Below are 26,588 nucleotides of genomic sequence, written 5' to 3'. Positions count from 1 at the left end.
CCTCCAACTAAAAATACCAAACGCACTACAAACCTGCCCTAATTTATTGCCAAGATAAACACAACAAACTTTTCCCCATTCAGTCGAACTTTTTGCATTTTCTTTAGTCAAGCAAGTGCAATCTTTGCAAAAAAATTGTTAATAACGTACAAACGACTGTCATTTTTTCCTCCTCGACAAAAACTTTTCATCTTCTGGCGAATAAATGAAAGGATGGCAACGACAACTTTAGGACATCAAACAGACAGGCTTTCCTTTTAAATTCGGAAACCTGACGAGAAATCTTTACAGCGAGCAGACGGCCCGAAAGTAACAAGTGTGTGCCCTGGTTTATTTTATTGCGCCGTTCCAGTTATGCAAAATTTCTTTTTTACTTGGGCGAGTTAATGTTGCTTTTGGACGAAATTAAAACCGCGGGTGGAACACCTACAAAATGTCAAGAGACGCTTGAGTTAATAAAACGGCGCGCCAAAAGCGGAAATTGAATTAAATTCGTCATGGAGTGGGCGCTATTTAAAGCAGAATGTAATGTATTTATTGTTTGGAACGAGCAAATATTTTTTGAGTCAATTTTTACCATTTCATTTTTACAGCTACACTAAATCAATGTCTGAAATAGTTTCCATCCGAAGCATAAAATTTTGTTTAACTTTTTGGAAGCAATTGTCTCTCGAATGGATTTGCCACGTCAACAACTTATTCTACAAGAATCCTTGGCCATATTCCAAAAACTGCAGCACAAAACAGCTCACCAAATTAGTGCAGACATGCTTTATTTTGCACACACCCATCCAATAAAATTAAACAATGCAAAAATGGTGGATGCGCCGGGCAAAAGTTCGTTTAGGTTTAAATTGGAATTTTTAGTGGGAGTGTCTGCGAGATAAATTTTAAAAAGTTAAGTCATAACGACCTAAAACTATCAAAGTAAAAATACAATCTCGTGATTTACGTTTCCAGACGCGCAAATTCTTAATGTAACCACAAAGTGCGCATCTCGTCCGTGTAATAGATAGCGACCTTTGCATTTTTCTACAATCCAGGCATAACAAAGTGGTTTTTAATCTTTTTTATGGCCCTCGAAAAGCAGGATATGAATAACATTATTTATGTGGGGCAGATTCCGTGGCATTGTTTGCATCCCTTGAAGGATTCGAAGGGATTTAGCTCGCTTATTGATCTTGCATTGTTGCATCAAACATGGAAAAGAATTTGACAAGAAACAAGCCGGATTTTTCGCAATTTATTGAAACATACATCCGCTGACGGGAAATTGGTTTTTTCAGACAAATTGTATGCTCTAACATTACGTTCACCAGACACTAATTTCGCGAAAGCACAAATTGGATTATAGTTTCTACATGCACGAGAGGAGCCTAACAACAAACTTGTTAATATTTATAGCGATTCGGTAAACAGCTCTAATCCAACAGCGCAGCCAAAATTGCCTACAACTGGCGAAAAAGCTGACCACTCCCCTTATTAGCAGTTTTTCGTCCATAAATAATTCGGTTTTTTGCGATAAGAAATCAGAGAGTATCGCACGGACAGTTAAAAATCTATAAATCAGGCGGACAAGACACTACAACTATCAGCTCTCTCATAAAAAGTGAGTTACGAGCAATTGCACCGAGTGGATCACTTCGGGGTAATCGATCGCAGGTTTCTTTTGAATCTTGATGGGGCGAGAAACCGGTAGTCAAAGCTTTGAAGCAACTTTCAAGGTCTGCAATTCGAGCATGCTTTAATGCTAAGTATGGCTGCTCGGGGAATCTAATTAACACACTTGCCCCGGAATTTATATACGGAGTGGGAGCGAAAAGGCGCGATTTATTCGAAACGTGTGAGTTTATGCGAAGAACTTTTCGCCCTGGTGTGAACACATCTACATTCTACAACTTAATAATTATAAAAAAATAAAAAAACAAACCAGCCATTCCAGGAAAAATACAACTTGACCCAAAAATTTCAAAATAAGTTTCTCTCAAAATACACAATTTGGGTTATATTTAATGTATTTTGCGACAAAAGATTTTTCAGAGATAATCACTTAAATTGAAGTAATTCATTGAAGTCTAAAATTTACATACCATGCCTTTTAGGCGATAACATAAAATACTGACGTAATACAACTCTTGAATATTTTTTAAAAAGTATTTTTCTAGTTTCAGTTAGTTTAGAAAATGGAAATCGCTAAGTAATTTTATTAATAATGTTATTTTTTTATCTTTATAACTTTTGATGTTACGTCCGTTATCGCTAACATAAAATGTTGTTCTTATTTTGTACGTTGTTAAACAAAACCAAAATTTTTTTATTTCCACTGTTTTTTTTAATACTGTCAAACTCTTTAATAATTAACATCTGTCTGAATAAATTTTTCAGAGCTATTTCCACACACAAGATTTTTTGTCCCGTCCGTCATGTCTAATCAAATAGTAAATTAATTAAAAATAATTCTTCAATTTCGTGATTTCAAAAGTTTCCACTATTCATCGATAAAAATGTGAGGTTTTTTGTGTCCCGTCCGTCATCAGTTCAAAAACGTATTTAAAATTTTGAAAATGTGGTTCTAATTGTAGGTTGCAAACAATTTGACTGGTACTAAGCTATAAAAAAATTCGCTTTAACTGACATTGTTCATAAAAACTGAAAATAAAATAAAAAAAATTGTGTCCCGTCCGTTAAAACGGAATGGCAGTTGTAGAACAAACACTAGCCGGGAATAAAATGAATTCTGATGAGGCACAAATTATGAAATAAACCCTTTTTCTGTATTAATCAAAATGGGTTTTTGTTGGGCATTAAAATATCAGTGGGGCTTCGGTGGCGCCGGATCCCCTTATCAATTAGTGACAGTTGTCAGGTAAATAATTGAACACGAGCGGACATTTTTCCAGCACATATCAAATTCGCTTTTTCCAATCGCCAGTTAAACAATCGTTTCCATGTTATTCCATTTCCATCATCGAATTAATGAGTGACGTTGAATTAAAACGAATCTACAAATCAAATCAGAATCAATAATTATCAAGTGCATCGTCGATGCGATAAGGCTAAATGGAAGATAGCATGCCGTGATTTATAACTGGAGCGCCCTAATGGAAGCTGTTTATTAAAGCCGAGTTTATTAAAATTGGAAATAAATTCGCAAAAATCGCGGCCAGTGCCATGATAGTTTTATTTCCATTGTGAATTGGCTATGTAAGAAATATCTAGTGGTCTTCTGGGAGCGCAGTCCGTAAAGCTATTTCTTTTTTAGTGGATCGAAGAAGACACGTAATATAAGGTTTAGCCGAGCTTTCGCTGCGGCCCCTATCACGTACAAAGCAAATGCGCTCTGCTAAACAACAAAAACATGAATAAACCGATGATTGATTTATTTACTTTTTCGGTGGGAGCCGACGTCTGGAACAAACACGCCGCAGTCGCCGTCTTATTTGGGCTAAGTGCCGGATGGAAATGCGCTCATACTCGAGCCCCAGATGAAAAGGACAATCATTTGTCACCGTCGCGCAGAACAGAGCTTTAACCGCGAATTCAAATCGAATTTATTCCATGACGAGGGACGCCCTAAGTAATGAGGCCCCGAAGAAGAAACAGAGCCACGCGGAACCGACATATTGTAGCGTTTATTTACTCGAGGATTCTCAAACTTTTATTTACAACCGAACACAATCGATTTAAACCCAAATGAAATTCGCCCAAAAAACTAGCTGGGCGTCGTAGGGATCAGCATTTATAATAGCCAGCTCGTGCATCATCCGCACTAAATACCATAATTAACTACGTGCAGCAAAGTTGGCACCGTTTCTGGCTGTTCCGGAGCCAGCAGCCACCCGGCCGGGCAACTTGGCACATTAATATAAATTATAAGAATTAATAAAACTGCTCTATTTGCCACAAGAGACCGCCGACTTACACAATATTTAACATCGGTCGTAAATCACCAAAATGCACGGCTTTGCGGATAGTCCCCGGGAAACAGCCGCTTTAGAGGCGGATTTGACTGGACGAGAGTGTTTTTTATAATCACAAAACTGGACGCTGCTATCTAATTAGAGTATTTCTGGCAGTGTTAAAAATGCAGCATGATTATTTGGGGCAACATTAGCATTGTTAGCGAAATAAGTTGACTTATTAATTAAAAAAAAGTAATTTTCGACCAAAAATTTAAATTCCAAATTCTATACTAAACCACGCGTATTCATTTCGGATAATTGTTTGCGAAATTAGCGAAGAAAAATACCAATCAGATTTTGAATTAAACGCACTTTTACATTTTAACTTTAAAAATTATTTTTATTTATGAGTTGCTACTTGTGTTTTCGTAAATTTAGGTGACAACGTGAACTGTAATTGGAGTAAGATTATAAAAGATTTCGTTGGGATATTTCAATGCAAGCATCAGTTTTATTGCAAGAGTGTAAATAAGGAGCTTCAAAAAGGTCGGTTACTGGTAACTGATCTCTTTCTTGGCAAATTATACCATCATCTAATAAATCACGCGTCTTGTTTGCGTCTAAATAAAAAAGACCGATTATTTCACCAACCAAGTAAAAATTTATAATTCTGATACCAGCGTTTGATGGGCTAGCAAAATTACTCGTAAGATAGACAATATCTATAGTGAAAATTTTTATTCAACAAAAAAATACATAACTCAAAAACTAAAAGTCATAAAGCAATGCGGTTGGTTTCAGCAAATTTCTCGATTTATTTTACGTGTTATGTCGCCATTTTTACAACAATAGTTGACTTGAGAACTTATTTAAAAGCTTATTTTTACACGAAGAAAAATGGTGGATGCGCCAAATTATTTATTAAAAAATCATAACTCAAAAACTAAAAGTCGTAGAGCAATGCGGTTTGTTCCATTGAATTCAGCGGCTCATTTTCTGTATTAAACCAGCTTTTAACAAGGTGTAAACTTTTAAAGTTTTTTGCTAAAAAATAAGATAGGCAGTATCTATAGTGGAAAATTTTATTCAACAAAAAATTTCATAACTCAAAAACTAAAAGTCATATAGCAATGCGGTTGGTTTCAGCAAATTTCTTGATTTATTTTACGTGTTATGTCGCCATTTTTACAACAATAGTTGACTTGAGATCTTATTTAAAGGCTTATTTGTACACGAAGAAAAATGGTGGATGCGCTAAATTATTTATTAAAAAATCATAACTCAAAAACTAAAAGTCGTAGAGCAATGCGGTTTGTTCCATTGAATTCAGCGGCTCATTTTCTGTATTAAACCAGCTTTTAACAAGGTGTAAACTTTTAAAGTTTTTTGCTAAAAAATAAGATAGGCAATATCTATAGTGGAAAATTTTATTCAACAAAAAAATTCATAACTCAAAAACTAAAAGTCATATAGCAATGCGGTTGGTTTCAGCAAATTTCTTGATTTATTTTACGTGTTATGTCGCCATTTTTACAACAATAGTTGACTTGAGAACTTATTTAAAGGTTTATTTTTACACGAAGAAAAATGGTGGATGCGCCAAATTATTTATTTAAAAAATCATAACTCAAAAACTAAAAGTCGTAGAGCAATGCGGTTTGTTCTATTGAATTCAGCGGCCTATTTTCTGTATTATACCGACATTTAACAAGAGTTAAAATGTTAAAGTTTTTTGATAAAAATTAAGATAGACAATATCTATAGTAGAAAATTTTAATCAACAGAAAAATTCATAACTCGAAAACTAAAAGTCATAGAGCAATGCGGTTGGTTTCAGCAAATTTTTCGATTTATTTTACGTGTTATGTCGCCATTTTTACAACAATAGTTGACTTGAGAACCTATTTAAAGGCTTATTTTTACACGAAGAAAAATGGTGGATGCGCCAAATTATTTATTTAAAAAATCATAACTCAAAAACTAAAACAGCGTTTTTTTATAATCACCAAACTGGACGCTGCTATTTAATTAGAGTATTTCTGGCAGCGGCGGCATCGAAGTGTTAAAAATGCAGCAAGATTATTTGGGGCAGCATTAGCATTGTTAGCGAAATAAGTCGACTTCCGTAAAACATTTTAATCTCTCGGTAAGAAAGTGGAGAGCGGAATGTCGGTGCGTGAAAGATAATATATCATATCTGGGGAGAGGATAAGGAAGACAAACGTACAATTTCAAGCTAGTACAATTTAATGGCGGCGCCTTTTGATAGAAGCAACTTTGGGCACTCGAAACCCGCTCTGCATTCCATTTACTCCGAACTCGCGAAATGTACTCGACAATCACAACATGAATTATTACAAGACGAATTCCAGAAATCGACATTTTTGAACGGAAACCCATTACGAACAATAACACCATCAGAGGCGGGAGCGCAGCTCATCGATCACTTATTTTCGGCTTTTTCAATTAATTTTGTTTTGTTTTTTGTATCCATGTTTGATTACAATTTTGCCCCAGATAGAAATGCTTGTTAGCAAACGCTAAATAAATGAATTCTGCAATTTTCATCATGATTGGATTTTTAGTTAAACTGAACTTTACATGCGCCCGAATACCGAACATTATTACCACCACCGGACCTGGTTTTGTTGGTCTACTCAAATATAGATTTGCCCCCGAACACAAACGTAATAACTCAATCTAATTAATATCACGACTACAGTTTTTAAGGGCACATTCGCCCCGTTATTTAGGAAAAGTGCCGCAATAATATTGTGTTTGTGGATGAAATTTCGTTCGACCCGAATAAATTTAACGGCGCGGTTATTGTAGGTTACTGTGCAAACTTGTTCAACCTTTCTCCGTGTGGTGTGAATACAAATAAACGCGCGAGGGAGTCGTCAATTCCCATCTGGATTCATCTTTCTGCTCAAATTGGCTCTGCCCATTCGACTACATGTTGAACGACGATAAGAAACTTTTTTACGGTTGGGGCTTCGTTATTGAAGCGATTGATTCGTTATTCCGGCCTAGATGAACATGCATGCACGTACAACAAACAGTCAGAAATGCAGACGGGAACTAATTTGTGTCTTCTATTGCACAATTGTGCTCCAGTTTACAATTGCATGAATCAATCGGCGATTGTTCGGACTAACCGCATTTCGCACCGGACAATGTATGAAACACTCGCTGGCGTGTATTTCAATGCTCGACATATTTTAGACAAACCAAAAAAGCGGATTGATTCCAATATGTAATCTATAACTGCACAATACCCTTTGATGTGCCAAAATAAATTCCTAGTCTAAATTATTTTTTTATGGTAAACACACACCGATACCTGATGGTAATATTTAATACAGAAATGTATCCTTAGAAGCTTACAGGAAGTTCATATCCACTGGAAAAAACTGCAAATAAAATAACAGTACTTTATAACTGGGATTTTCTATTTTGTCATAAATCGAACATTGTGTCTGTAAAGTAAACACGATTTTCTCAAGTTGCTGCATTTGCTCGGCCTTTTTGTGCGTTCTGTTGATGCACCCCGGCTGGCTCTTAAAGCGCGATAAATGAGTCTGATCGTCCGAGGGCGTAAGCAAACAATATATAAGTCATAAAAAGTAACCGTGTAAGACATAAACCTAATTTCCATCGTGGAGAATAAAGCATCATCGCCGTCTCTCGTCTTTACGAGGCTGTAAAAGCTCGTTTTATAAAATTTTCGCGAAACCCATTTCGGCAATTTGAGAAAAAACAAACGCTATCGTATGACGCGTCAAAAGTGCGTTGGTTATTATTGAAAATTGCAAAGTTTGTGCATCAAAGGGAGTACGAAAATTCGTATTGATTCGGTTCCGGTGAAAAGTATGTGTCGGTTTAATGTTTAATTCATGTCATGCTGATTGCTGCATTATATGGGTTTCGGAGATTAGGGAGTAGAATGGGATCGTTACCTCATAATTGTCACAGATTATCGACTTGCTTTAATTAGAGCCGCCGCAACTATCAAAATAACTCTCCGGAAGTGGGCTTCGATCCGGTCGAAGAATTTATCAGTTTGTTTGAGTTCCCGCCGTGATAAATTCCTCGTACGCGGTTTGCGGGCATGTTTAGTTAACGCTTTTAAGACATAAGCAAATTTAATAATTAATTTCCGGCGCGACTTCATACATACCAAACAAGCTATTGATTTATTCGACACGGTTCAATTAAAAATCACGCGATGTAAAGCGTTCGATTAATATTCAACAGACTTCAGGAAGACCCTTGTTCGCATAACTACAACGTGTCATACGACCAAATCGTTTGATTTATGGCACAAAGCCACTTTTTGCCCCTTCTTCGGGCCCAGAAATCCACTGTGGAATTAATTACACAAACCGTGACTGTTAATTAAATTCGATATAAAATAATAGATTTAGATGTGGCGCTTGCGTACACCATTTGCCCTCAAGATAATAACATTTCGACGCATCCTCTAATAGAACAACAACCAATCAAACTGCTCAAGGATTACCTCGTTCAATTACCGATCTGACGTTAAATTTTAATCTAAAATCAATCAAATTCACAAAATTTTACCAAGCGAATGCTTAGTAAAAGAAACTAAGAAAAGTTGTAAACTTGATTTGGGAGCCCCAGGACCTTTGAATAACTTTTACGCGGTGGAGCCAAATGACACTGCGGAAAACCAACAAAACGTCAATATTGCCCCGATTTAATTAAAATGTTGGAATTATTTAGCCGTTTACGCCGCTCGACATTATTCATAGATACTAATAAACATAATTTCCATTGTTCAAAATTGATTCATTCTGCTGACTAATTCCGTACACACATTTATTGCAGCTTGTTTAGGGACAAATATCAACATTGTTCGTCAGCATAATTTTAAGAATGAAAGAGATTCTCAAGTTTCGCAAAATTATCAACTAATTAAACAAAAACGATTATCTTTAAGTTCAATTTTTTCGAAAATTCTTAAAATTATTTTGTCCACAGTTATGTACAACCATGTAAACAGGCTAATTAACCCACTTGCTTGTTGGAAGCAAATTTACTTGTACCAACTTATGTATAAATGTTTTATTTATATCAAAAGCAATGTAGAACAGAATCAGGTAGACGCCGTTTTTCGAGTTATAGAAGATACGAGTTCGGATGAATAAATAGGACGTTCTTCAGGCACTTTTTTACAAAAACTACAAGTCATCGTTTTCAAGACGTATGAGTAAAACACTCAACTTTGTTTTTTTATAGAAGCCATTCTTCCTTTTTGTATTTTTGAAAAGTGTTTTTATTCCTGATTACAACGATGTATTACATGATATGATCAAGTCTTACATGGTGATCAAAATGGAGAAAAAAGCTTTTTTGCAGAGTGCTATGGTAAAAACGTCAACAATTTTGTTTTTAAACAAACTAGATTTTAGAAGTTTAACTGAATTAGTTTACCTATTTAAGAACTAAACGACATGCTAGAATTTAATTCTTCGCAAAACAAAACTAGACAAAGTAATAAAAATTCTACACGCATATTTAATAGAACTGTCAAAATTTAGTTTGTTAAGCAATAGGCAATATCTATAGTAGAAAATTTTATTCAACAAAAAAATTCATAACTCAAAAACTAAAAGTCGTAGAGCAATGCGGTTGGTTTCAGCAAATTTCTCGATTTATTTTACGTGTTATGTCGCCATTTTTACAACAATAGTTGACTTGAGAACTTATTTAATGGCTTATTTTTACACGAAAAAAAGTGGTGGATGCGCCAAATTATTTATTTAAAAAATCATTACTCAAAAACTAAAAGTCGTAGAGCAATGCGGTTTGTTCCATTGAATTCAGCGGCTCATTTTCCTTATTAAACCAACTTTTAACAAAATGTAAACTTTTAAAGTTTTTTGCTAAAAAATAAGATAGGCAATATCTATAGTAGAAAATTTTATTCAACAAAAAAATTCATAACTCAAAAACTAAAAGTCGTAGAGCAATGCGGTTTGTTCCATTGAATTCAGCGGCTTATTTTTCGTATTGAACCAACTTTTAACGAGATGAAAACTTTTAAAGTTTTTTGCTAAAAATTAAAAAAGCAATCTCTATAGTGGAAAATTTTATTCAACAAAAAAATTCATAACTCAAAAACTAAAAGTCATAAAGCAATGCGGTTGGTTTCAGCAAATTTCTCGATTTATTTTACGTGTTATGTCGCCATTTTTACAACGATAGTTAACTTGAGAACTTATTTAAAGGCTTATTTTTACACGAAGAAAAATGGTGGATGCGCCAAATTATTTATTTAAAAAATCATTACTCAAAAACTAAAAATCGTAGAGCAATGCGGTTTATTCCATTGAATTCAGCGGCTCATTTTCCGTATTAAACCAACTTTTAACAAGATGAAAACTTTTAAAGTTTTTTGCTAAAAAATAAGATAAGCAATATCTATAGTAGAAAATTTTATTCAACAAAAAAATTCATAACTCAAAAACTAAAAGTCGTAGAGCAATGCGGTTTGTTCCATTGAATTCAGTGGGTCATTTTCTGTATTATACCAATTTTTCACAAGATTTAAAATTTTGATTTTTTTTGCTGAAATTTCCTGAGTATTACCTTCAAGAAAGTGAAAAAAATATATTTTTTTTAATTTGTTCTATCATAGTTTTTCGTACCTATATATGTCTTTACAACCCTCCAGAGTTGTTAAAAGTCCAGAAAAAGTCCATATGATCGATTTTGTGATTTTTTCAATTTTTGTCGTGATTTTGGTCGATTCCGGGTGTCCGAAACATTTATTTATTTATTTATTTATTATTTGTAGTTTTTTTTCAAACTTTATATTTTTCTTCTTCCTATAGTCTTTTGCTTAAATTTCAACACGAGCTTTAGGTAATTCCAATTTGCCAACCCAAAAAATAAAAGCCACTTGTAATTTTTAAACACTTTTTGTTGTGTTGCAGGAAGACCGCGTGTTCGCCCCGGCGCCGGACGTGACACGCCGCATGGGCTCTCCGAAGGTGGTGGGCAAGCCAGAGCCCCCCGGGTCACCGCCCTACTACCGGTCGACCTCCGCCACCAGCTCCAGCTCGAACTCGGCATCCTCGAGTGAGTACGAGAAGATTTGCACGTATTTCGGCCCCTGATTGATTTATTACGGGCCCGACCACCCTTATTATCCCGGCCCGAATCAATGGAATCGGCGTTTTATTGGCCGTCTGATATGCATCAACAGTAATTAGTGCGCTGGAGGGCGCCATTAAGGGACGACTCCGGAATCATTGTAGTAATTTATAGCGTATTTAATTTATAGGGTAACGCGGAGGAGGTTTTTTCGCCGGTCGTGAATGATTTTCAATGCAATTTGCGAATAGACAATTTAATTATTCTTCGCTTAATTGTTCGCTGATTAATGCAGCGCACCGACAAACATCCTGACGAATGCGTTATTAACATTTATTAGTTCGTTATCGCGCGGCGGCAATTAATTTCGAAAAAAAGATTTGAACGAAGTGAACGAGTTTGGAGATTTTGACCCAGAAACGACTGCGATATATTTGAATTTGGGTTTTTTCGGCAGTAAATTAAGTCGTGACGAAAAAAGGTATAAAAGAAATCAATTAAATTGAGTGTGCTTTTTAGGGACGCAGGAACTTTTAAACGCTTTGGTAACACAGTGTGTGTATTTATTGATATTGAGAGTTTTTCACAGAGAACCTGCTTTGATCCCGAAGGAATAAATTCAATATTAATTCTTCGACATGTGACAGGGTTAAAAATGCACTAAAACGCTTCCATAAAATGTTTTATTGCACTTCACAATTTAACAAAACAGTGAACATTGAATTAAAAATCGTAAAACAGTAAAAGCTTTTATTGTCTATCTTATGTTAAAATAATATGGTGCATTAGCCAGTGAGCTGGAAATATCGCAAATACTCGGAATAAACTACAGTTTTCAAAATTAAATTAAATATTTGAATATCTCGGCGCATCCACCATTTTTAGCTCGCAATCAGGGACGATAAGAAATGAAGTAGCACTCAAACTTGTTTGAGATTTTCGCTTAATTAATAATTTTTCTGACTTAAAATAAAACGTTCGAGTGATTTTATTAAGTGGACGAAATGTGCAACACGAATTTAAATATTTTGGCTAATTTGGTTTAATTGTCTCAGCTTATTTTCTGACATATTTAAACTTTAATATTTTAAAATATAGTATAAATTAGTTATTTAATTTAAAATAATCAAATATCACAACAATTAAATGTATTTTCATGCAGCCTCCGCTTTGGTGCTCTTCTCACATACGAAAGGCTTTTCATGTTTTATTTATTTTAACTCAAACAGACGTGTTACAACAATGGACACAACTTTTTCCAGTTATTTTAATAAGTGGCAAAGTTGTGAGTACGAGTTATTTATTATTAATTCGTTAAAGAATGACAGAACCCGTATTGATTTCCCGGCGCATCCACCATTTTTGCACCAATTTCAAGTGCAAGTGTTTTTGTTAATTTAAAATTCCGGTGTCGTATTGACACATCCCTTGCCACTTTTTCCTCGTAAGAGCAATTTTATTTCTTCCATTGTTGTTTACAGCTTTTTGTAATTACGAAGCAAGCATTAAATTTCCCAGCATCCCACACTCCAGGTCCCAACAGTGTCGCCAACTTGTTTTTAATTACATTGCAAAATTATGAATCGTCAGTGCGACCACGATCCCGGAACCGAGTCCCCGAGCAGTTCTTCGCCTCCCTACGTGCCTTTGCATAAATTCCTAAAAATAGAAACTTAAAACGTGTTGAAAGCTTTCGGAAATAATGGATTAAAGCGGAATGATAAGAAAATACTAGTTAACGGTAAAGACGTCGTTTATTACAACCAAAAAACTCAACTCCAATCTCGTCGTAATTAAAAACCCGACACTCGGTGTTAATATTCATTCCGATAATGGCCGGGTTAAAACCCGAAAACGGGTTTAATTAAATAAAAAATTGCGCTAATTGCCGAGGTAGCACGCAGTGAACTTGTGAATACTTCCAACTTTTAATTACACAAAAGAGGAATTTTTTCGGCCACGATTAAAGTGAAATTTTCACGACGCATCTTGGGCCGATCGATCACGCCCGATAGCCTAACACATAAATAATTAAAATTAACTGCTTTTTGGTAGCTTGCCAAGCCTTGTAGTGGCAGCACGTTGAGGGGATTTTTTGCGAGTTATGCACGAAGGGAACGCTGCATTTTTCAGATTTTCGACCTTCCGTGGCTTTATTATTTCGCACGAGCAGTACAAAAGCAATAATTATCTTAGTTCCTCGGAATAACAAACGGGCAACCCATTATAACTCATGCAGTTGTAATGGAACGTGGAGCCAAGGTCTGTGTTAATTAAATTATAGATGAAAAAGTTGGCAAACCGGGATGTTGTTGACAAGGAGTACGAAATAAGGCTCACAGATTGATTCACACATTTAGTAACACTGTTACGAGAAGTAGGTCACATTTGTTATGTCTGTTTTGACTCCAGAATTGGATAAATCCTAAAGTGAAAAAGTAGTTTGTTAAAAAATAAATGATGGGAGCTGCTTATAAATCCATTTGGGGTTTACGATCGTCGTAAAAGGAAGTGTGGAAAAATCGTAAAACATAAATAAAATGTTACAGAAAATGATTTTAAAGGCGTGCATAAAAATTAAATCAGGGTAGGAATAAAAATCCAGGTGTCTTAACAAATTCCAGCCAAGTATTAAAATTTAAGTCGCTAAAATTATGCAAATAAATACGTACAGTTTTGAAAATTGCAACTTGTTTACCGTGCTATTTTACGCTGCAATGTTTAAATAAAATTTTAGTTTAGTGTTTCTCTTTAAATGCTTTTAATATATTTAACATTAAAAAGCTTTTAAATTTTTATGTGTTTTGACGAATGAGAAATACAATTGTAATGCAAAATAACTGCACAAATATCGCTTGCAAGTTTGTATTTTTATAATTATTGGTTACTCGTTTGAATATATGTCGTTCTAATCGCTTATTATTACTTCAAAAAGTCACATCACCGGACTTAGTAATAAAGCGACTGAGACTTAGTGAGGGCGTTGCATTGTTTAGTTTTATTAAACAATTTCGGTTATTTTTACCACTCGTGAGCTTCTTTTCCACTTATCTCATTCCAGATTTCCGCAAGATAACGACTTTTGTAAAACTTTTCCCTCATTTCGCATATTAACTAGTTGATCTTGTTAAAGTTTCATTTTAATAAAACTTCCCAACTTTGAGTAATTTTTATTTCGGCTGTTTTGTGTCAACTCGGATGCATGACGGGCCAGTTAGGTCCTGCATGTGCACCGCAAAATGAATTTATCCACGATAGCTATTTGTATTGCGGTATAACGATGTTAGCAGTTAATTAGAGAAATTTCAGCACTGCTGGTGGCGAGTGGAGTGCTTGCGCAGCGTCGGTCGAATTAGTCGGTTTTGTTGAACGAATTTCAAGTGTCGGTTATGATTTATCGAAACCCTAATCACACAACTATCCCACATTTTACAGTTTCGCACAACAAATCGCTCCAATTTACAACCACGACAAGGAATTGATCCGCTTTTGCGACGCGGACTTAAAATGTTGATCTATGATGGTCGGGGCGGTATTTGTTACTGTCGACGCGCACACATTTCCATTTTTCGCAGATGCATTGCCATTACTTTGGCCAAGGACCTGTTGGACGAATTCGCCCCGAGAATTTTAATTGGACCATGCATGTGAATTATTAAGTTAATATTTCACAACGAGCATGATAAAGTTCTTGCTGGATAAATACGCAAATGATGTAAATAAAACACGAGTTTTTTATTTCGTATAATCCGAAGTAGTGTTCCGGTGCTAATCTTCCCAGTCTGTAAACATGTTCACAAAACTAAAGTTTGATTTTTTTAAATTTTAATCAAAATATTCGGGATGCTTTTATGAAAAATGCAACAATTTTGCCTTTTTCCATCGCACGCAAACTTTTCTTTAATTAGCTCCGGCATAAAACTAAAACACGAGCAAAACTTCACGTTAATATCCAAAAGCCGGCGGCTTCCGACACAAAACCAACAGTAAAGAAGCATAAATCAGAACATGATTAAGCGATAAATTAATAAAAACCGAATATTGTGTTTATGAGTCTAAATTAGCGCAGCTTGCGCTTCTAATTACCGTTTCCCTAAATAGTACTGTTAAATGTTGCGACAATCCATTAGAGTTATCTCCTCAGCGCAAGATGCACTCCGACCCGAAATATGCCTGATGGTCGCTTGCATCCAGTCTTTTTATTGCCCGAGGAGCGGATTTACGAGGTTCCGGTGTCGGCAATTTGCGTTAATTCAACCCGGAGTTTAATGATTGTCGCACTTCTTAAACGTGATCGGTGTGAAAGAACGTGCCGATATCTGTTTAATGGAACTAGGTCGATGGAGGCCTTCGTGAACTGACCCTCATAATTAGTTTTGGGGCCGGATAATTAACACGCGTCGCTATAATTACATTGCATTCATCAAGACACCGGAAAAATCCGGGCCTGATTGAAGTCCTAGCTCCCGAAATTTGTGCCGCCAACAGTGTCAAGCAAATTCCCCCCAGTTTATGGAAGGTGGAAAGCGCATTAAGAACCGAACTGTAATTGCGGGTATCTTCCAGAACGGACACGATAAATATTCTTTTATGTCCTTAAAAGTGCAAAACTTTAAACATTCATTCTGGTAATGCTAAAAGAATATCTCACAATTCCGCCGGAAACAAACTACGCCATCGTCTTTAATCTAGTTTTAAACTTTGGCAGGATGTGCGCCGACATCGATCGCTCGGCTGTAATTTTTATTGTTTATGTGTGCGACACTTAGACCGTATTTAGCAATTTCGCCGTCAGTGCCAATTCAAATTTACTTCTTGAACGTTGCATAAAATCGGCGATAAAAGCGGCAGTTTGAGCTTTATCTCGATTTTTATTGCCGACGCCGAAGAATTATTCTAACACACGTTTTAATTTGATTTGCATATTGCACGTCACAATAAGCGGCTCTGTGTGTTTTATTATCGCTCATTGTTTGCAAAATCTGGCGAGGAATTTTGAGTGAGAGATAGCGTTTTTATTAACGTCGTGTCGTTTCGGTATATTTACGTTAGTTTCTTGGCATCGTTTGCAGAATAAGTCGACTTGAAACTCAACCAAAATCCTGCAATTCTGCGGCTTGCTAGCGAGTTCTAGATGGTTTAATCCTTGCATCTCTGCAGTTGCGTGCACACGCCATTTACCAACTGTATATATTAAAGTTTTCGTTAAAGGGAATTGCACTGCGACTTGAAAGCACACCGACACTTCCAACAAGAAAGAATCATTTGCTCTGCTGAAAGATTTGCTCCACAAATTGGCTTACGGAAAGACATGCAAAACTATGCAGAAATTCTTAATTTACCTTTTTAAAGCCCATTCCATCACTGATTCATTTCTGTTCCAGTTTTTATTTTTACGTGTTTATGTTTTTTTTCAAATTTTTGTCTCTTTGTTCTTTTGTTTGTTGTTCTGTTCTTTGCTGTTTGCTGTTCTTGTTCTTTTCCAGTTTTCACTTTTACGTGTTTATTTTTTTTTTTAATTTTTGTTTCTTTGTTCTTTTGTTTGTTATTCGTATTTCTATAAAAATAAAGAGCTACTCCTGTTCTTGCTTCTCGGTTTAATTTTTGGTTCTTTTAGTTATACAGATTGTGTTTAATTGCTGATTAATTGCTGATTAATTGCCGATTACGTTCCACAAAGTACTCGTATTGCTTGAAACACTGCGATATATTTCTTGAAATATTTATTATTAAAATTCCGCTCCTTTTGCTCATTCTGTCACGGTCCTGTTGGACCGTGCGTGTATTTGAATTGATAATGTGTGTGGTTTATGGCGCATGAAATGTCCTTGATTTGGCCTGAAATACCTCTGTGCTTCGAGCGAAGTTGGCAAAAAATCGGCGTAAAAATCGCGAGATTAATAGCAGACATGGGGCTAATAGAACGCTGGGCGTGCCTGGGTGTCAGACAAATTGATGAAAGTCGAGGCACGGAGAAGTGGGCAAATATTGTGTAGATCGTCGGCCCACTTTTAATATCCGTCTGCGAGCGGAGCATTAGGTGTTAGAAAATCGCGCATTTTACGGCGATTTCAAACGTAAAATAGAGTTGGCAAAGAAGTCCGTCCAATTTTCTCAACTGTAATTATTTGAGATGTCTGCAGAGCGTCGGGATTTCGCAGTAAAAATCCTGGTCGAGTTGGTGAGCGAGACCGTGAAAAAACTCCGCACATAAATCAGAATTCCACATGCGAAATAGTTTTTACGAGACAAAAACTTTATTGCAACTCACTCTAAAAGTGCTGAATTGAAAATTTTTATTATCCCGGATGGGGTTGAGGAACACGTACGCTTTTTATACATCGGCCAGATTACACTCGAAAATGTAAATAGTGCGCCAAGAATTCCATTGCGACCTCACATATCGACCCCATTCCCATATTCTTTATTACAGCGATGATAAGAACAAACTTGAATGGGAATTGGACGTTTAAAGGCGGGCGCAATCAGGCCGGGTGTTGACGCGATAATTTCGCTCTTGAATCGCGATTTCGATGCAACTGCACTAATCGCACAATGAAAAATTCCGCAGCGGGGAACTACAGCGCGGAAAATTTTTCATCACAGTGGAGCCACTCCAGTAATTTCACCATAACACAACTCTCGCCACCGCACTCGACAGGAGACATTAATCAAAGGGATGCAGGAGGAAAAGTTTAGAATGCGCACTGGAAAACCACAACGGCGGGACCAAACTTTACGTATTTACTGTAAATAAAACTTTCAAAAACTAAAAAGCAGCACGGAATTATCAAGAAAACTTTAAGTTGTTTCTAATTAATCTAAATTGCTAAACTGGAAGTTCTGCTTTTGACGCGCATTTTATGCCATATTTAGTATTACTCTCCCTGAATGAATCAACACGCTTTCGTGCCATTATGTAACAAAAAGCTGAAAATTGGGTGATGCTTGTGCGAATTTTTATGAATAATTTCGTATGTCTAATAAAATAGGAGAAAACCTTTGCATTTCCACGAGAAATGGAAAAATTCTAAACATTTATTATGAACAAGATTTATATTTTTCAACAAAATCCCGCGTTATGGTTTATTTTGAATAAAATTATAAACTTCAACTGTAATGTGTTTGAACTTAATATATTTTGTTTCCTGTCAAGAATAAATTTAACATTATGTAAGAATAATCTTGCAATTATTAGTCTCTGTTAAAAAAAAACATTAATTTGATATAAAAATGGTGTGTTATTTCAACAACTAAAAGCATAGTAAAGGTACTTTTTTATTTTTTATATATTTTTTACAAAAGCTTTTAGCAAATAAGCAACATTTTTTGCCGAAATAATCTTTTAGGACGTCTATGCTCTTGGTGTCTCAAAGTTTAGAAACTTTTTTAAAACGAAATGCCAACACTGCAGTTTTCAAGTTTCTAAAAGCGCTTACATTGTTATAAAGTTCAATTAAAACAACCACAAACTTGTACTTATTGTTAAATATTAAAACGAAACTTTAAACGAATTTTACTAGACGTTGAACTTGATGTGGAACAAGATTAGTGGTAGTAAACATTGAATTTGTTTTTAGTTTAATTTTAATAGCACACCAATTTTAAGATCTGGTGAGTTTTAAAGTTCGGGTGATACAATTTAAGTTTTGAATTAAAAGTTGGAATACAAAAGAAATATTTATTTGAAGAAAGAATCATAGTTAATGCTTTCAAACTTATTTATGTCTAAAACGTAATTATACATTTTAATTTTGGCGTTATGGATTTATGGCAATCGGAGCAGAAACAAATCAAAATTTGGTGGATGCGCCGGGATAGTACACCACATATTTCCATTTTACATAATCCCAAAACAACAACAACTACGATTGTGTATATAACTTGTACTTATTGTTAAATATTAAAATAAAACTTTAAACGAATTTTACTAAACGTTGAACTTGATGTGGAACAAGATTAGTGGTAGCAAACATTGAATTTGTTTTTAGTTTAATTTTAATAGCACACCAATTTTAAGATCTGGTGAGTTTTAAAGTTCCGGTGATACAATTTAAGTTTTGAATTAAAAGTTGGAACACAAAGTAAATATTTATTTGAAGAAAGAGTCATAGTTAATGCTTTCAAACTTATTTATGTCTAAAACGTAATTATACATTTTAATTTTGGCTTCATGGATTTATGGCAATCGGAGCACAAATAAATCAAAATTTGGTGGATGCGCCGGGATAGAACACCACATATTTCCATTTTACATAATCCCAAAACAACAACAACAACTACGATTGTGTTTTAAACAAAACATTTTTATCTAAAATGCAGTACAATATAAATAAAATTTTCATTTCTGTCAGTGTTTTTGATTTAGGTGTAAATGGGAACAGTGAGTTCAAAGTTCCTATGACTAAAACTGTTTGAGTAATTTTTCATGCGAGATATGTTTCTTCAAAAGTTACATATTTGAGTGAAGTTTTTAGTAATCCAGTTCCTCTTTTTTTATTTCATGGCAGATTTTGCAAAAAAATAACTTAACTCATTTTTACTCTCAGCTACACGTCTTTTGTCACCAGTCAAATGTTATTCCGTTCTGAATCATTTTACTGATAAGTATTTTCAGCTGGCTTATTTACACCCCCTTTGTTTGTACCAAAATTCCCAAGTTAGTATCATGTTCCTTAACAAAACCGCAAAATCAGATTAATGGCGATAAGTAAATATCGCTGTTGCAACCCAAATAGGTCGAAATTTGTCTCTCTGGGACGAAACAAATGGGCGACGCTACAATGTTATTTATTTTTCTCTTGCATATGAAATATGTAAGTCCGCCAACCTCAAGAGTTACGATCCGTTAAATCCCACCCCGTGTAATAACAGTTTGTGCGTAATGCGCCCGAGGTAGTAAAACAGAAGCACTATAATACGTAAGATATGTTACACATCTAGCATTACATAAATTACCCCACCGACATGTAATATTACACGAGAACAGTAACCCACTATGACCGATAATACGCTGTTTGTTATCCCCGCAGCGGAGTGACTTTTGTTTCCGATAATAATTTATTCAGTCACGAGTGAGATAATTAATTCTTCGGTTTTTATGGGGCTGTTTGAGAGTGGCCGTAAAGTTAACTGTTACTTCCCTTTGAATAATGAAATTTACATGGTGGAGTAATTAATGTCGGGGAGTGCGCAGTTACGCATTCATCGATTCCGAATTTTTGCCATAATCTGCAACAAGCGTTTTAAACATTTACAGTGTGTGCTGTAATTTAATTTCAGGAAGTTGCTGAAAAGGCCGCCATTAAAATTTCACGCGCGGTGCACGCGTCACACGCACTTGGGCCGGAAGTGAGCCATTTTTGGCGATTTTCGATCCCGTTGTCTAGCTGCGTACTGTTTCACTCGTGTGAGTCCTTCAAGCAATAAAACATCCTGTATTCTGCGATGTAAACCGAGTTAATGAAGAGGAAAATTTCCCATTTGTTAGACGGCAAAGCTCCAAATAGGTAATACAGCTGAATACACAAGATGTCGCCCGAGTGTTTTTGTCCCCGTCTCTAATCATCTTACATTATTTATCAAACTAATTCGGCATGGAACGTTTATTTCATTAATTAGTTTAGGAGTGGTGGCCCCGTTCCGCTCACCAACTTTGCCATCGAATCACCTATTAATTCGTTATCTAAAGCTTCCTCTACCCGTGTGCTGCGGTTTTTCCGACGAAAGTTGACACGATTTCACACTCTGACGTGGACGGGATTAAAGCGGCCCGAATTCCGGATCAAACGCGACTTACGTCGCCTGAAAACTCGCCTTTGAAGAAATTTTCATCGCGCCGAAATCACATTTCACGCCAATTAATTAGTCGGCTTTTATTAATACGTATGCGTGCGTAATTTGATTGGCTACACAGCAATATTTGTTTACACGCCACGTCAATTATTTATGCCGTTTTGACACCTGCGATGACCCGCGTGGCCGTTGGAATTATTTACACGGGACATGAGGGGTGCTTTATGGATGTATCAGCACGCTTTCGGGCATTGCTAATTTCTGTTTGCTTTACTTATTTTTTAATTGCCGCAATTTAATGCTTAATCGACTGGTAACTGCAGAAAATGCTGCGCGCACACAATTGTGCAGGAATCATTTTTGAATGTAACAGTGTGGCAGGTGATAACCCTGTATGACTTGAAATTGTTGCTTTTTGTGTGAACTTTAGGAACAAGTTCTTTTCATTATCGAATTCCTTGGCCTTAACTTTGCCCTTTGATCTTAAATTCCTATTTCATTTATTTTATATTTCTTACATCCGGCTCCCATTCATTCTCCTTGTTACATTTAACCTCCTCGGCAAACTCATTTTTTCGGCTTATATGAAATCGATACGTAAAAGCCGCCACCGTGAATTTATCCATATTTATTTTATAATGTGTACATCTGTTTCGCCCAAGAAAAACAAGCTTCAGCATTAATTCCCAAACATTTTGATGCAAAATCCACATTCCGTATAATCCCCAGTTTATAAATTCCGAATAAAAAGTGCTTTATCCCCTGGTAAAATGCAATTCGGGCCATTACCGCCAAAAATAAGTAAACTTTTGCTAGAAACGACAGCCCGTTCTCGCTCCGAACCTGAAGTTGTTATGAAACAGTATCTCCTTTGGCCTTTTAGACTTTCAAATCGCGTCTCTCACACCACTGCGCCCGATATCAGGCTCATTATTTTCCTTAATCACGCTGATTCCCAAACAAACCCCGCGGAACTTCTCAAACGTTCGCTAATGCAAATTTTCAGCAGTTAACCGTCGAGATAATAATTGCCTGCGAAGTTTCAAAGACGCGAAGACAGGCCCGGGCCCGCTTATCACGCAAAAATTTGCGTCAACTTGCGTGTTTTTAACTAATCCCGGATTAATCCGGGCCGCCATAAAATATGTTAATATCGTCGCTTAATTCCTGCTTGGGGATCCATCTTGTCGTTCTATTTCATGTCGTCAATTGCGCCCTCAAAACGCACTCGCGACTAATTACAGGGCTCCCAGCCTCGAGGCACTTTTGATTTAAGAGGGTGGTTAATCGATGACAATGCGAGCTTTTTTCGCCATTTCGCGCTCGAGCACCGACAAGTTTTTAATTGCGTTACGAAAGGGTGACCGCATTCAATAACTCAGCATGATTATAGGGTGTCCGCACGCTGGGCTACTTGCTCCATGTCCGGAAGGAACGGGAAACAACTACTTCCGCTACTGTACACTGCCGGATATTGGATTATGCGGGGCTTAATTGTCCCTCAGCCCCCAAGACATGCACGCCGAGATTAGTTTTATTCGATTTGAATTCGGAAATTGCAGGACAGAGCTGGACACAGAAAGAAACAACAAAAATACAAAGTTCCCAAATCGGAAAATAAGAAACTATAACAAGACCGCCCTAAGAAAGCACTAAAACTTATTCTATTTAAAGACGACCTAAACTGTTCTTGGATTCTGATTGCAATCGTCTTAAAAATGATAAAATACAACTAATTAGTTGAAACTATTAGTTTAAGTCCAAATAAAGATAAATGTTGTGTTATAACTTATTCACGTAAAGAAACAACAATTAGAAAATTAGAAAATAATTACAACATATAAAGATTTAGGTGTATATTACAGAATGCTTCTCTAATCGTATCCGATGATAGGTTTTATTATAGAAATTATAAAGATTTCACCAAAATGGAAGTACTAATTTTATTAATCAATGCCCTAATTATAGGTCTAAAATTCTCCATTTTGTGTTACTTGTCCTTGAAAATACATTTGTTTGATTTCGTCGAAGATGGTATATGTGTAAGCGGTCTCTAACTTTTTTGCTATTTAAAATATTACCATTCTGGTTTTATTATGCGATCGATCGACTTAAAGTCCACAAACTAAAAAATGTTTTTATTATGCACAGGGTGTTGTATACAGGGTGGTGAACCAAAGTTATATTTTTTTAAATGGAACACCCTATATATTTTTGCATAATTGGATTCTACGCAAAAAAATAATATAACTTTATATAAACTATTATAAGTCTATCTTTTTCTGTTTCGGAATTATTCAACTTTTTGTTATAAAAAAGACCAATTTTTGAAAAATCACTGCAAAGTCGCTTATAAATATTTTCCGATAAATTTGCAACAGAAAAATTCAGAATACCTTGTAGTTTTAGTAAATAGACAACTTTTAGTTAAAGCACGCAGATAATATACAGGGTGTGTCAAAACGCAAAAAGTTGAATAACTCATTTTTTTTCAAATGGAGCAACCTGTATTTTATTAAATGTATCGAAAGCATTTTTGGTAAGCTTTCCAACGGTATAGGGTTTGCATAGCAAATTTAAAGTATTTTTCGAAATTTTTCAAAAAAATATATTTTATTACAAGACAATATGTTGGCCTAGAATAAAATAGTAATTAATTTTTTGATATGTATTAATGTGACTAATTACACAAGTAATCTAATTCTTACCTGATACATAAATAAATTTCACTCATCAAGAATTATCAATAAAATAAATAAAAAATTTATTTTTTATTTTTTCAATCACTTTAAGAAATTTTTGGCACAGCCTGTACATTATTTCCGTGTTTCCAGTAAAAATCGACCATTTTCTAAAACTACAGAGTATTCTGAGTTTTTCTGTTGAAAATTTGCCGGAAAATATTCATAGGCGACTTTGCAGCGATATTTCAAAAATTGGTCTTTCTATAACGAAGAGTTGAATAATTCCGAAACGAAAAAAAATAGACCCATAACAGACCCATACACTATTTTCTTGCGTAGAATCAAATTATGCAAAAATATATAGGATGTTCCATTTAAAAAAATATAACTTTAGTTCAGCACCCTGTATACAACATCCTGTGTACAATAAAAACATTTTGAGTTTGTAGACTTTAAGTCGCTCTATCGGATAATGAAAACAGAATCGCAATATTTTAAATAATAAAAAAGTTATAGACTGATTACGCACCCCTGGGTCACCCTGTATAGAACAGGGGAAATAAAACCGGTAACTTTAATGTGTAGTCACTTTAATGCATTTAACAATGACTGCAACATTAATAATGAAAGTCTACAAGTTCTAATTACAAGTTTTATAAATTCCTGTCATTGTTTTCACTAATTTTACTTTTTTTCTTTAAATAATTATTGTATAATTTTTGGTTGAACACAGTTTTTTACTGTACTTTTTATTGGAAATAAGCAGTTAGTGTTATTATTATTAAGACAAATTCCACCTCAAAAACCCCCAACTGGAATAATCCTGGTTCATTTCCCGTCGGGTCAGTGCGCGTTAACGAGCAGCTCGTGTTTTATTTGCAGGAATCGAGCTCTCCAGCCGCCACTGGTGGATAATCGTGACGGTGCTGCTGCTGGCGGCGGCGGCCGGGGTCGGTGTCCCAATCGCCTTAAAGATAAGCTCAAGTGCCTCCTTCGAGGAACGCTTGGAGTTCGCGACCCGCCTGCTCCAAGAAGTGCCTCTTATCGACGGTCATAACGACCTGCCGTGGAACATCCGCAAGTTCCTGCACAACAAGCTGAAAAACTTCAAATTCAACGAAGACCTACGGAACGTCTCGCCGTGGTCGACGAGCGCCTGGAGCCACACGGACCTGGTGCGTCTGGAGGCGGGGCACGTCGCCGCTCAGGTAAAGTCAGCCCCATTTTAATGACGCGAACGTCTCGGGGGCCCGTCAGCCACTCAGACGCGCACACTGGGGATTACGCGAGACCGCATTAAACGATGCACTCACTCTTGCATCGATCAGATCAAATGCATCTTCAGACAAATATTGTTTATCAACGAACTCGCTCCTTTAAGACGCACTCCGCGCTTGTTTGTGAATTGAGGATTGAGCAAAAATACTTCTCGCAAAATATTTCGAGTTACACTTACATTACCCGACCGCAGACGCATTCTCGTTGTGTTTCGCGCTGAAATAATTAAAAGAATTTAATTAGACCCGGCGCCGTGGCCGCAAGAAGCCGCCGACAGGCCTCAAACTGTGCGAAATGAAACGCGTTGAGGTCTCCCAAGCAAACTTTTCCCAGCGTCAAACATTCAACCTTTTTCCAAATTTTGTGATTTTTATGAAGTGCGGCACCTGTGCGCAATTAGCCCCCGAAACTTAATTTAAGCAGCGCCGTCAAAGGGAATGGTAAAGGAGAGGGTCGCCGTAATTCACTAATTGAAAGTTGTTATTGGCGTAATTGGGCCCGGAACCGAAGCCGTCTTTAATAATCTGCCGGTAGATGGAGGGTCGGGACACTGCCAATTATTATTCTCTCTTCCGGAGCAGGTGGTGCGGCCGCGAAAGCGCCGGATTACTCCGGGATGCCATTCCAAGAACAGGTGTTTGGGGCCCGGATCGGGCTCATTTGCAATTTCCGGCGCCGGATGCGGGGGCTAATGTGGACGCGACTAACTCCTGGGATGAGGCGCGACTTCGCCAAAATATTTCAATTGGGCTTTCGGCATTTTTAACATCGAAATGCTTTCAAGTGGTTTGTTTATTGTAGCTGGATGGGAATTAATAAAAGGGGGCAAAGTGACGAAGAGATGTTTATTGTTGTTTTTGTGTGAAATAGATTGTTTGAAAAGTTGCGGCACTTAAAATTCATTTTTGGTCGCGCGAATCCGAGCTTGTCTTCTCGCCGAGATAACGAGGGCGAATCTAATATCCTTGGATTGTTTTATGGGCCATTTACGACAGTACTAACGACGATATTAAGGCTCTGATTAATTCCTTTAATACTAAAATTTAACGGTCTCTATATACAGTTTTTATGGCGCCGCCTCTGACAAATCGGCCAGATTAACTAGCATTCGGGTAAAACCTCTCAGATTGAATAGTTGAGCGTTTGACGACAATTGTAGTAATTCGTGTGATGGATGCTTGTGGATTTTTCATTAGGCCCCGGATTATTCCATTTGGAGCGCTTTCAAATGCCATTCGGGCCACCGCCGATAATAATTTCAAGAGGACTCGAAGGTTCGAGCGACACAACTGCCAGGAAATTAAAAACGATGGACAATTCGATAAAAACATCAATTAAAAGCGACAAAGCGAAGACAGATACGTCGCCAGCGTCACTAATGGCCTTATTCCGAACTCCTCTCGGAGCCCATTAGCGAATTGTAGTTAGCGAAACTCACAATTACATAGTTAGGATATGAAAACCGTTCCAAAGTGGAACAAACTTCCCTAACGCAAAGTAAATATTGTAACGATTTGCGCGGAATAAAAACCTTGGAAGATTTCTTTCATTACACGGGAGAGTTTTTGAACCAGCGATCCGTCAATTTAAGTCGAAACTTTTAAATCGCGTTTTCTTGTATTATCAAAATCGCTTTATTATGTGCCTCAGAGCGGATCTTTACGCTAATCCCAAACAAAACATGGCGAAAAACAACACGCCGAGGCGCAATTATACAGCCAAAGACACGAGAAATATTTTCGGACAGGAGTTGGCTAATTGAAAGAAAACAAAGCCGGATTTATCGGAAAAGCGCGCCTTTTTG

At 36.4% G+C, this 26,588-nt stretch overlaps 1 protein-coding gene across 1 annotated transcript in view; it reads left to right on the top strand.

Annotated features, from left to right (window-relative positions):
* LOC663439 (dipeptidase 1) overlaps window positions 1-26,588 on the top strand; it is a 70,942-nt gene that overhangs the window by 23,415 nt on the left and 20,939 nt on the right. Inside the window, exons 4-5 of the mRNA XM_008195655.3 lie at window positions 10,868-11,012; window positions 24,389-24,714. Coding sequence (XP_008193877.2) covers window positions 10,868-11,012; window positions 24,389-24,714 — 471 coding nt within the window. The remainder of the gene's footprint in view (window positions 1-10,867; window positions 11,013-24,388; window positions 24,715-26,588) is intronic.

The sequence above is a fragment of the Tribolium castaneum genome, chromosome 5, assembly GCF_031307605.1.
Source record: "Tribolium castaneum strain GA2 chromosome 5, icTriCast1.1, whole genome shotgun sequence".
NCBI classification, from domain to species: domain Eukaryota; kingdom Metazoa; phylum Arthropoda; class Insecta; order Coleoptera; family Tenebrionidae; genus Tribolium; species Tribolium castaneum.
The sequence above is the reverse complement of the archived record's forward strand: the minus strand, read 5'-3'. Positions and strand labels throughout refer to the sequence as shown.